Raw genomic sequence first — 13733 nt, 5'->3', positions numbered from 1 at the left:
TATCAGCCCCATTGTCCCTTAGCTTATTAAATATGAGTTAGGTTTTGAAAGTTCAATACACTATAAAATCTTATCACTAAAATGGCATTTACACAAATACAGTTCTAAAAGTGAATCTTGGATTCTTTTTTTTAATACCTATATCTAGAATTTCCTACCAGGTCTGTGAGGCTCTGAGAAGAGGTGGTGCAGCCTGGTAGCTAGAGACATGTTGATTGATATTCAGGTTGATGTAGGACGAGGCTTGGCAATTCTTAGTTCCTGGTCGTGTCCTATCAATACCCTTCTCTATGGAGTTACTCTTCCTCAAGCATCCTGAGTCCTCCTCTGTGCACAGAGAAGAGACTCAGCAGGCAAAATCTAGATATAGCCTAGCTTGCCCCCACACTGAGAAGGGGCAGTGCCCCATCGGGCTGGGAACCCAACCCTAGAACTCACAGGCACATGCTAGCTCTCCACTTCCTGCTGTGCTGTTCCCACTGTCCCGGGGACTGGACAGAACCCGTACAAGCAGGGACTTTACATGGAATTTATCAGGAGTGAGTGACTTCTTAAAATCAATACTTCTCTCTTTATCGAAAAAGGGCCCAATTTTGAGCACCATGGCAGAGATGTCAATCAGAAGCTAGCCACCCTCATAGTTATGTTTTGACCCATCTTGGTACCAGCACGTGGAGGCACTACCTTTTCCTTTGCCCAAACACATCTAAACAGAGCCAGGAACTGGGCTGTCTCCAGGTTTTCACTACCCATTTGTTATATATACCCTCTGTCCTATTCATCCTCTCTAACAAACTGGACTGGACCAGTTCATTATCTGGCATGGTGCTACATAACCTGAGATTGCACTGCTGACCTGCACCTTTGAAACTTGCTACTGTGGGGGTTTTGAAGAAGGTAGTAGAACCATCCCCCTTTCCTGATTTCCATGGACTTGATTTGTACGTAGTAGGTGCTCGACATCCCCCACTTACCATCCCCCATACTCTCCTCTCCCTGGGAGAATCTCTCCTTGTTGGCACCTTTTACTGATGACTTGCTGAATGCTGGCTTTACTGAACACCTACATGTCATTAGAATACTTAATCCAATCTCCTAGGTGGGAAGATTCTTCTGAAAAGTTTTAGCCAGAGTTTTAATAAACAGGATTTCACAGAGAGCTAGCTCAACTGTAGGAACTAAATTCATGTGTAAGAGCACAGCAAGTGGTATGGTTCACACTTGGTCAGTTTTCTCCTGTGGGGGACACTGCATCAACAGTTACAAGATAGACCACACACACATACACACACATACACATTTAGAATCACACTCACAATTTTACTGAGCCAGACAATATTTCTTGTCACTTAAGAAGACATTCAGGCCTGGAATCTACTTAAGTCCAGAACATAACAAAGCAATAGACATCGAGTCAACAGCATCAGCGGTGATAACCGTGCACACTAAGATTGACACATGCTGTCCTAAGAGGTCCAGTGATAGCTATCAACCGCAGAAAGTCAGAGTGCCGGCCTCGAAAGTCAATGTTACTTTCTCCTTTCCATTCTGATCACAATCCATTACCCAGCTGAACAGCTGTGGTCCAGATGTGAAATGTCCTCCTATGAAAATGCAGGTCTAACAGTTTTAAGTGTCCATGAATTCTGCTCAATACTTTGAACAGTCTTCAGATTCTTCTTGTTGTTTTAACAGAAAAATAAACATTTACGCTTATTTTAATATTAACTTTAGATGTGGATATTGGAAGAAATGCTAAGGTTTCTAAAATTATGTCATGGACAGTAATACTATCTAAACAGGGGTCACCCCGCTACACAAGCACTCCTGTAGGTCCTCCCTCTTCTGAGGGCTACATTCTGGTTTCACTAAGCCAGACAAAAAACAAAACAAAAAAAGAACCAGATACATTCAACACTGACACACAAGTCACAGACAGAAAACGTTACAAAGTCTCTCTAATTTAGCACTATACTTATTGTAAAAATGTACCTTTTTAATACTATGGACAAACACAGCAGTAAAAGTTGTGGTTACAAAGGCATTACTCACTTCATGGTTATTTTCTACAGATAGTTAGGCTTCAGATTTGGAAGCCAAAGTTTTCCCTTCTATTTCAGAGACTTTGAAGGACCGCTGAGCAGCTGAAGCAATAGGCTTTCTTCATTGTCAACCCCTGGGAAATGGAGTTTAAGTACCTAAACTATTGAGATGTCAGCAAACCAAGTAAGCACGGAGACAGTCACTATTTGACTAAACATGGTGAACTTAAAATATGTATATATAACCGATGAGACAACAGACTTCTAAATTTTAAGCTTAAAAAAAAAATTCTTTTTTTCTGTGCAGCCACAAAAGCAGCAGGTTCACAGAGCCTCGGCAGACGTGTCTGTGGACACAGACATGGTCACCTTGGCGATCTTAACAGTGCTCTTGATGCAGCTTTCTGCAGCCCTGTGCATGCTGGCTGTGTTATTAGCGTGCTTATGCAGGCAGTCTGAGTCCCCCATGCTGTTATCTAGAGGCTGTGCCGTGCCTTCACATGAAGGGAACATGCTGCGGAAAGCATGTCTCAGGTCCTTGCTCCTCAGAGCGTAGATGATGGGGTTCACGGTGGAGTTCAGCAGGCAGAGCATACTACAGAAGGCGAACACCGTCTTGATAAGCTTGTTCATCTTCCCAAAGACATCATACACCATGATTGCAAGCAGAGGGCCCCAGCAGATGATCAACACCACCAGGATCAGAACCAGGGTTTTGGCCAGCCTAATGTCCATGCGGGCTTGGTCAGGCCGGGTCACCTGCACCTTACCGTCTTCTGATGTGTGGATGATAATGCTCTTCTGGGTTCCACGCTGAATCATGCGGACTGCGTGGCTGTGAGCCTTCCAGAGAATGTACATGTACGCATACACTATGAACAGCAACAGCACACTGGTGACTCCAATCCAGAACATCAGGTAGGTTTCATCAATGAGCGGGAAAATGTCGGAGCAAACAGATTGCAGCTTCTTGCAGTTCCAGCCCAGAAGAGGCAGCACAGCAATTACTATTGCGATCGTCCACATCAGGCAAAACGCCACTACGGCCTTGGGCCTGGTGACGATCCTCTTATAGGCCAGAGGCCTGTGGATGGATATGTACCTGTCAATGGCTGTGAGGAACAGGCTACCCACAGAAGCTGTGAAGGAGGCTGTAACCCCACCCAGTTTGAACAGAAACACATTAGGGCTGTCCTTACGGTGGAACACATGGAAGTCAACAAAGCTGTAGACAAAAATGACACTTCCCAGGAGGTCAGCCACTGCCAGGCTGCCGATGAAGTGGTAGGAAGGCCTGCATCGGAGACTGCGGGAGTGCAGGATCACACACAGTACCAGCAGGTTCTCCAGAACCGTGAAAGTGCCCAGGGTGAGAGACAGCACAGCAATGGCCAGCTGCTGGCTGGGGTTCAGAATCATAAAGCACTCCATGTCCATGAAGTTTTCCCCACACTGGATGTTCTCCTCGTTCTCCTTGAAGGAGGAGAGAGACTTGTTGTAGAACTCTGTAATGTTTGTTGTGTCTCCTGCTGGGACCAGCGGGGAGTTGTCTCCTGCAGTCATCTTCTCTTGGAAGGGACTACCCCTGAAGGAAGTCAGAGGGAATTTCTGTGGGAAGTATCCTAATTTGGATGCCATATCTCCTTTGATGTCTTCGTACTGAATGTCATTTGAGCCCATGTAGAGGAGGTCTGTGGTGATGGTGCGGAAGGTGGTATCTGCAAGGCCATCTAGGATCGACTTCATAACCTCAGTCTTTGATTAGCCAGACTCAAGGTGACTGAGAAAGAGGTGCCGGGAGGGAACCCTAACAGGAGGGAAAACAAAACATAAAATCATTGAGAGGTAGGAAAGTCAGGAGGGTAATAAACAGAAACACTAGGCACCACAAGAGGTTCCGTCATCAAAATCGGTTTCGATAAGAGCCCCGACCCCAAGGGAGGCACAGGGTCCTCATTTCTTGATGTCTTTGACCCAAAGTCAGTGGGTCTTGCATCGACCTGTATAGTCAAATTGCCAAGCCCAATGAAATAAAAATCACTGAGCACCTCATGGGAAGAGCTAACCCCTAGCCTTCTACTATCAAGTATATAGCAATCTGTGATGGTGTGGCTGGGGACATAATTCCTACCCTGAGAGATACCTTGGAAAAGAAATAAGACTGAACAGACTGAGACAATGCATGAAATGATGGTATAGAACCAAGGGATGAGCTGTCCAGTTTAATTGCGAAGAAGGACATTTCATAGAACCAAAGACAGCCCCAGGGCATGGCGGGAAAATGTCCTCCACCAGGCATGTTTTCTCACCCAGAGGAAGAGAGTCTGGGGTCATGGCACGGCTGATAAGAACTTATAAAAGTATCTACGACAGCTAGGAGGAAGTATCAGGAAGATTTGCACAGAGGCGTGTGGGACTCCAAGGTTCACAGGAAGAAGCTGGTGATGATAGAGGGGTACTTCGGGAGCCCCTGCCTCAGTGTGCTGGCACACGATCAGGAGACAACCCTCCCTCGTGAGGTCCAGTGTTTTCCGAGGACACAGTGCTGGAAATGCAGATGGAACATAATGGAACCTCCAACTCTAAGTTAAGCAAATTGATGTTGTTTTCAACATACACGGCGAGAGAACTAATCTCAGCGTTTATAAGTGTTTAAAAGATGGCTACTTTTCTCCTTAGTTTATAAAAACAAATCCAGGATGATACACGTGACAGGTAACCATGCCTGCTAATCTTTTGTCATTCATTGCTTCTATGTCTAACAAATAGGAGAAAGCTATTATCATTATCATTTTGAAACAAAGTGTGAAATTCTAGGTCTTTCTGCTAAAATGCAGAGAGCCCAGCCATCATGGTAGCTCACTTCTTAATACGCAATGCTTTGGTAAGTGACAGAGCAGCCGTTGCACACCATGCACCAGTCCACAGGACTCTGACATCCAGCAGGAGAGGACCAGCTATCCCAGCACCTGTATGCGAGGCTGGCTGCCCCAAAAGGTGACAGTACCATGGAGCATACGCTGTAGACAGCAAAGCAGACTTCTCCAAGAAAGGATGTATATGCCCAGTGTGTAGAATGGGTGTGCAATGGGATAGGACACAAAGAAAAAGCCTTTGTAAAAGCAGGAGTGATTTCCCCATCATTAGGGAGAGTGAGCTTACTCCCTTCATCTGAACAGTTCTCCTCGCTATCCCTGGACTGTGTAGGAGCAAGGCCTACATGAGAGTCTGGGATTGCCTGGCCGGAAGCAGGTGGTATAAGACATAAAGCTCACGGTGATACTGAATACAGCACTGCCTGCTAAGTCCAACAAACTCTGGACAGTTTGTTGGGGCAAAGGGCAGTGGTCGAAGCTGTAGGCAGGAAGAACACAGAAATAATACCAAAGCCCAGGATCTACGCTTGGTGCCTGATGCTTCTTGATTTCTCTACAAAAAGCATATTTCTCCTAGGTTCCCAGCCTCAGCCGGGTTGCACAGATCCTTAAGGTCCCCTATTTCTAATATATATTTTTCTCACACAATTATTTCTTCAGTAACAATGTCTTACGCATCCTACCTCAGAAGTCAACTAGTATACGTTCCCCGTCTGTTTGCAGAGCAACTCAAATTACATAGCAAACCTTTATCAATGAGACACTGTGACATTTTCTCAAGTCCGTGCTTAATGCCCAACCCGGGAAGGTGACTCACTGACCTTAAGATACACAGACATATTGGCACACCTTTCTCCAGACCCCCTCTCTATCAAACTGCTTGAATTCCAGTCTTCTGTGGGCTAGAGAGCTTTTCCTAAACTGAAGCCAATGCTACGTCTGTGCCAGCGGGGTTAGCAAGCTACCCCACCTGATTCTTCTGTCACTGGCTGTATGACATCAGGTAAACACAGGTTCACATATCTAGTGCCATAACCAGAATGTGGTTTTCAAACACTGCACCGAACTTTATAAGCTTCTTTAGTTCTGATCAGCATGGAACTAAAATCCCTGGGAAACGCTCCCTGAACCTGGTTACGATGTCCATGAAATTTCCTTACTTGGGATATTTTTTAAAAATATGACTTAGCATCTATTTCATTTTCTCAAAATTAAAGAAAATAAAGATAGCACAGAAGTCATTTGCCTAAACGTAAGAATCCCATGGCCACGCCCTTCCAGCATCTGTTCTCCAGCAGCTAGTTTTTCACATTTCCAGCTTGGAGGCTAACTTTGAGACTTTGTAGCTAATGCTGCAATGAATTAATGCCAACCACCTTGTTTTTCACATTGCTTATGCTATTGTGAGCAATGTTTCTAGTCATCTTAACCCTTAGCTTGGACTTTCTGTGACAGCACCTCCTTCTTGGCCTCTATAATCAGCCATACCTCTTAAGTGTCATTAGCCCTCCCCTCCCCCCACACACACTTTAAAGCACACAGGACGCTTATGATGTGCAGGAGACTCTGAGCCTTTTCCATGTATCACAACATTTTCTATGTGTTATGTATTTACATGTACAAGGTTCAAATTCAGACAGTACCAAAAGATCTGCCATAAATCCGCTCCCACCTGAGTTTTAGAATTGCATCTTTCAGGGATGTAGATTCTTGTTACTTTGTCTAGAGGTAATCCATACGTTTTCAAGTGCACGTGTGTGTGTGTGTGTGTGTGTGTGTGTGTGTGTGTGTGTGTTTATCACCTCTGTACTTCTTTAGAAAATGTTTGCGTGTACTGTATAGCTTCCCATTTAGAAGCACACACCAAAGGCAGCTTTATGCTAGTTCAATACATACCTCTTTCTCTGGCTGCCCTAAGGGTCTGGTAGATGAATGTGATCAGCACTCTATTGATGGGAGGCTTGGGGTTTTCACCATCTTTTGTTACTGCAGATAATGCTGCAATGAATTAATGCCAACCACCTTGTTTTTCACATTGCTTATGCTATTGTGAGCAATGTTTCTAGTCATCTTAACCCTTAGCTCGGACTTTCTGTGACAGCACCTCCTTCTTGGCCTCTATAATCAGTCGTACCTCTTAAGTGTCATTAGCCCTCCCTCCCCCCCCCACACACACTTTAAAGCACACAGGAAGCTTATTATGCACAGGAGACTCTTTGAGCCTTTTACATGTATCACTACATTTTGTTCCTACAATTGCTTATGAGGTAATTTTTGTATGAAAGGCACAGAGAAGGCAAATGAAATACCATTAACACATCTAGTAGGTGGGAGAGCTGGGACTGAGCCTGGGGTGTGGACCTCATTTCATGTGCTGAAAGTAACCATCTAGTGCCCACTAGACAGTGTGAGTCCTGCTTTGAACCCTCATGATCCATTCTCTAAGCGCAGATGGGAACCTACTTCCCTCAGTTTCCCTATTCATTCTAATTAGCAAAGCCCTTGTCTACAGAGAAGAAAACTGCTCCAGAAATTGGAAGACCAGGGCTGTCAGGCCATATCCACTCAAGCAGTTGGTGGGTCTGAGTCTCAGTGTTTCATCTATAAGCTCAGGATGACAATGATGCTGAAATCACAGAACTGTTATGAAAATTAACTCAATATAAACTGTACTTAGACCCGGTACAGACGCCAAGTCTTCAATATGCATTCCTGTCCTTCCTATTAGTGCTACTGATGGCTCGTCACCATATTCTACATAGTAACTGCATTTCAAGAATATATAATATAGACTAATCGTTACATTATATACTAATTATATTTCAAGAAAACACATTATCTTAATTCACTTCCTGGATGCTTACTTCATTGTATCCTTGTATCAGCACAAAAGTAAAAGGCATAGAGAAGACACAGAGAAGCTAAGGGGGAGTCTTAGCAGCATGTGAGCTGTGCTTGGGCACTTGGGGAGCGTTACCCCCATTCTGGCAGTAACTAACAGTGATTTTTCTGGCACTTGTTTCTTACCTGACACCCTGGGCAAGAAGGAGGCCATTAGGTAGTTAGTAAATTATCCAGAACACAAATGGGAATCCATGTCTGAAGGCCTCCAGGAGCTCTGCTGTAAATTGTATCTGTTTTGGTGTTTAATGGTGACTTCACTAACACTACTGTGCATCTTATATTCAGATCTCATCTGTTCTTTAAAGCAGGAATGAAGCTTATGTAAGACAAAGCAAAGTTTGAATGACCATCCCAGATGCTTCAGGTTAATCTGCCTACTGGCATGGACCCAAGGATTGAAACCGTACCCCAGAACTGGAGAGAATTACGATTCTTTAGGGATGGACAGGGATCAGGATTCAAAAAATTCTCTGTGATTTACTGAATTTACGATTATTACAAGTGACCACAATGCAACCAAACGCTTTCATCTTAACAAGTGTAGGTTAAATCTAAGCCAGATCCTGACAGTCCTGAGCTTCCACGTCTGTCGGTATGAGTCGAGGGAAGAATATAAAGTAAACAGATCGTGTGAATTTCAGAATGTCAGGACACCACTGTGTGCAGGCCGAGGCAGAAGACTATGAGTCGCAGAATTTCCTGCATCTTGGAAAGCCTTTCCTTTCTTTTCACATTTGGATTATTGCAGTAATTTCCACCTTATTATTCTTGCATGGAGAGTTGTCTTGGGGAGTTCATTAGTAATATAGCTTAGGCTTTGGGGGGCGAAGAAGCTGCCATTAATTTTCAGTGTTGTTTGCTAATGGGAAAATGGAAATTGGAAATTCTAACAGGATGTGTAGAGGTGCCGGTTAGAGAAGCAGTTGGGGTTTATTAGAGTGAAATAAGGATTGAATGGCAGCTAAAATCTCCTCACAACTTAACATAGCAGCCATGCATTAATAGTAACAATAATAAATGTTTACATGTGTTGAATCTATTATTTCAGAAAACCCTCCTTCGATTCTGAGGTTGGTACCATCTGCTCTTGTCTCCTCTCTGCGCACACACCTGCATCTCTACCCCTCCTCCCCCAGGGAGAAATGCACCTTATTAACAAGCTGACTGTGGTATCGGCAAAAGGAATTTGATGACGATGGTAACGCATAGTCTTTTAAATATATATATCCAAGGTCCGTAACCTCAATTCTATAGCATAGAAAGTATTCATGTGCAAAGCTGAATGTGAGACCCGTACTTCTAACCCTGGCACTTGGGTGGATGAAACCGGTGGATCCTGACTCCAACATAGGCTCCCACAACAGGACCCTGTCACTAAATTAAATCAGCAAAACCCCAAACAATAACTAAAGCTAGCCATGGTTCTGATTAGGCAGAGTGTGGAAGAATCCTGAAACCAGGATCTCAAGTAAGTCTGTCTGTATAATTTAACAGTATTTGCTCTGAGGACCTGTTTGTTTCTTCTTGCTTTGTTTGTTTGCTTTAAGAGGAGCATTTCAATAGCTTAAGTGCCTATCACAGATGCATCTGGATTAGAACTCGTGCAAGTCTGACCGGAGCAGCATCTCTGGGGTAACAGGTAATAAATAGGCTGCTGTCAGCTCATTGCATGTTACATGCCCATCAGTGCAGAAAAGCTCTAAACGCATCAGATTGCTGAGTTTGCCCTGATGTGCTTATAGACTATATTGGCACCCTATCAATATCCCCTAATATCCCAACTTTATAGGTACTAAAATGAGCCAGTAACAAGCTCATGGCATCTAAACTGACAGGGTCAAGGGCAAGTACAGGAGTTTGGATCCATGTTAGAAACCCAACTCTTTCCACTTACTTCCTTGTTCTGGTGGCTTGTAGAAGGATCACATGAGGGTTCAAAAGAACCAAGGTCCTAAAGGGTGTACTCGACATTTTCCCACTTACTTCTGAGAATAAGTTTGCTTTCTGTTGATTTGCTCAAAAGTGCCTCAATCATCTACTTCTTTAAAGTTAGCAGGAAACATTTTGGTTGGCTACAATAACTGTGTCTAAGTCATGGCCTCAATGGACAGAGCAGCAGCGTGACCCAGGGAGGGAAGCTTCGCTGCCAGATGAGCAGGAGCAATGACTGGGCTTCCCTACTATTCCCTACTACTCACTATGGTTTGGCCATCCTCTCCAATCTCCTGCAGCTATGTGGACAGAGAATTAACTTAGTTATCCTGATACTTTGGTCAAAAGTAAATAATATCTCTTCCTTGTATTATTGTCAGTTCCTTTTCATACACACACACACACACACACACACACACACACACACACACACACACACACAAATTCTATTGGCAATGCTTGAATGGCTCTCAAAGCTTTGGCTTTTCATATATTTTACAAAAGTAAAATTGAGCTCATGAATTGAACTATTTTTTCCTGGTCTATTTTTTACTAACAAAGGTATGAGGTTTTTAAAATTTTTTCCTTCTTAAAAAATATCAATTAGTATGAACTAATAACATTAGATACTCTCAAGATTATATTTTCTTACAAATCTAATGTGAAATATGCCCTGTTATTTAACATTTAGAGGCTTGTTAAATTTTAATTGCAGGGCTCAAGAAAAAGATGCCTTAAAATCACATGGGCTTAAGCACCGAGAGGTGACAGGGCTCCTGAAAAAGCTTGACTCAGGCGATAATTCCCATTTACCATCTTATTCTGCTCTGTGGCTTAGATATTTGCTCCTACTAAGGGCTTTGACCTTTTCCATGAAAGAGATATATTTTCCAGAGTCGGAAAGAATGTGGTTTTGGAAGCAGCCTTCTCCTAGAAAACAATATAAAGTTTTTGAGTAAATAAAAGCTTCATAGAGTTGTCTTTATCCTGTTCATAAGGTTTTTCTCATTAAAAGTAGAAGGCGATATATTATTCTAGACCATAAAATATGAAGAACCCAGTTAATGGTCCCTTATCTTTACAATTCATTATCAAGGTCTGCACAGCAATGGTTTAAAGTACACTACACAATGTCAGTGGTGTAGCATAGCTTTCCGTTCTTCTTCCTTTCATCTGCAGATGAAGTGCTGTTTTCCCTTTGAATCCATGAGCACATAAATTAAGTCTAAAGAAAAGCCAAATATGTTCTTTGGCTTCAAATCTTAGATTCGGATGAATAAATGCATATTAAAGAAAATCTGAATTTCCCTAAATTCTTGCCTAAGAATAATCTGAGTGACACATTATTTTTCGTTAGTATTTATGTGGCACAAATAGTATTATAATCCCTATTCTGCATAAGGACAATTGAGGTTCAGAAGGCAAAGCTTTGCCTAAAATATTCAAAGCAAATGTTCTGGAAAAGGTAATATGGAACTTCAATCCATATCCTCACTCTGTCCACAAATGAAAACATAAGCCTCTCTCTCTCTCTCTCCTTCTTTATGAAATAGAAGAGTTGATCTGGGCAAGCGACCTCAATCATAAAATCTGGTGGAACAGAAGATTCAAGGACAGCAGAAAGGTTGCCCCAACCACCTGCAAAGCATCCTTGCCCCGTGTTCTTCAGAGACAAGCGTAACAACAACTACATGGTACAGTTCCTGGTTCTGAGCAGAACCCTGGTTGAAATACAATGAAATAAGTACGATCTAAGTCACTGCCACTTTTTAATTAGGTATAAGTGGGTTTTCTTGATTGTTTGTTTTGGTTTTCTGTGCCTCATTAGTCAGTTTACAGGGTTGTTGATTGTAATGGCACTTCTACTGCACAGCTGAGATGTGCCGTGGCCACCTTCATGTCTGACACCTTTCTCATCCCCTCTCACTTCAGAACAAGACATGATAACTGTTGGTAAAGAAAAGCTCAAAGCAGCCACTCCCTGCAGGCAGAAGTGCAGTGGAGTTTTCCTTAACACAAAGGAAATCCCTAAGGCTAGTTCCCAAGTTCTGAGCTGAATCAACACAGACAAATTATGTAAACTTCATGCTCCAGCAAAACGAATGATTGTTAGACTCTTAGCATGTGTCAGTATCAGCTGTGTGACTGAAGGCTGTGCTGATGAATGATATGTGCCTTCACGTTGCTCAGTAACCACACTTCTATTAGGCATGCACTCTGTGCCTGGCACAGACACTACATACACTCATAAACATGTCCCACAACGTATTTCTCTGAAATGTCTCACACTTGTGTAATAGGTATGAGTTGAGTAAAGAACTCAAAGAATATGATACTCTCTCCTAGGCCACACATCATAAAGCCCATGCATACCACTTCACACACTTAAATAACAGAATAGGAGTTCTAACGAGTAGGAGCTGTGCATTGAGAGAACTCCCAGAAGAAACTGTGGGCAACGCTGAGCCTTCTCTTGCGATAGTCTTTCCCTGCAAGACCTCTGCCCGGCTCAGGACCGCTACAGCATGGTAGGTGGTACATGGTAGGTGGATGGTACCATGTACTGGCAACAGTGCACATGTAACTTAACAGAACGGCTTCCGGGGCAAATAGTTGAACTCATTATAAAGCCAACTGGCCACTAGACTATTAAACATTAGTCCTGGTCTCATACAAATATCCCCCTGAAAGGATGTAAAATGTCAACATAAAATGGACCGATAATGATCTATCTGACTGACTCTTCTCGGAATCCGATGTAAGTTGTATACTGTGATATATAGAAGTCATTGACAATGATTGGGTGCCCACTTTTTCCTCTGATTCTTGTTTACTCTGCATTAAGATGAACTACAACAATTACCCTGTGGAAGAGATCCCTGTGATACATCCAACCTTGGATGGGTCCTAATACACACTTCTGATATAACTTTGAAGACATAGAAGTCTTCTTAAATTAGACTTTTTCCTTTCCAAAGTGAAGGCCAAGCACTAATCTTTCCCAAATGGCCTGTCAAGAGATGTTATGTGAAAACGCAGCCACTCAATAGAGTGGCTTTTATAAGCCCATGGGAATCAATTTGTTATTCCATTCACTGGACACAGCTTTTGCTTTGGTTGAGCAACTTTTCCTGCTACAATGTTTCATAAATTTACAGCTGAATTAATTAAAGTATAAAGAAGAAAATATGTGATGGAGGTTAAAATTGGTTATTACTACTGCCTACAAAAATTAAATTTCTAATTACTTTTCTAAGGTAGAAGAATTGAGAAAATTCAATATATATTCATAAAAATTAATTGTGAATATTTGGAATTTTGCCTCAAGAAAATACTTAGGGATTAGTAAAGAAAAAATCCTATTGAAAATAACTATGTTTATTCCAGGGGATACTGAAAGCAAAATGGGAGATCTCAGGAGCTTAGCTTTGATTCTAGCAACAAGCTCATTTCTATTTTATGAAATATTTATCTAGCCTACAAACATGAAATTATCAACATAGATCATAACTAACTCTGAGATGAAAATTAATGAAGACTAATTTTTATTGTCAGGACTAATATGAAATATTTCACAAGAGAAGCAAATATTAGTTCCAATAATCATATCTATTGAGAACAAAGAGAATTTCTAAAGAATTCAATTCCTCTCCTATGTTTCTCTCATTGGAATGATTTTAAATGAATTATATTGTCGTGTAAGTCCAGGATTTTCTTCTTAAAATATTTTTAAAACTATAAATTTAAGTATTAGTTACTTTTAGTTGAGGATGTTCAAAAAATTTTCAGTGAATACTAGCAACACAAGACACAAGCCCAAGTGAGCTCACGAGATGCAAATGATTACATATGAATGCAGAAGTACCAGGCAGTGACAAGCATTACACATGAGTGCAGAAGTGCCAGGCAGTGACAGTGCAAAACACAACACGGAGCTATGATTTAGAAGCATGCAAATTGGAGGGAAGTGCAGAGTCTC

General features: G+C 42.2%; 1 protein-coding gene across 1 annotated transcript; it reads right to left on the bottom strand.

Annotated features, from left to right (window-relative positions):
- Positions 1–2366: 2366 nt before the first annotated feature.
- On the bottom strand, positions 2367–3788 carry CNR1 (cannabinoid receptor 1; the record flags this gene model as incomplete). The annotated part of the gene is made up of 1 exon (XM_080938779.1): positions 2367–3788. The coding sequence occupies one exon, from the start codon at positions 3786–3788 to the stop codon at positions 2367–2369; it is 1422 nt and encodes a 473-aa protein (XP_080794905.1).
- Positions 3789–13733: the final 9945 nt, after the last annotated feature.

The sequence above is a fragment of the Micromys minutus genome (assembly GCF_963924665.1).
Source record: "Micromys minutus genome assembly, chromosome: 26".
In the NCBI taxonomy this organism is placed as follows: Eukaryota; Metazoa; Chordata; class Mammalia; order Rodentia; family Muridae; genus Micromys; species Micromys minutus.
The sequence above is the reverse complement of the archived record's forward strand: the minus strand, read 5'-3'. Positions and strand labels throughout refer to the sequence as shown.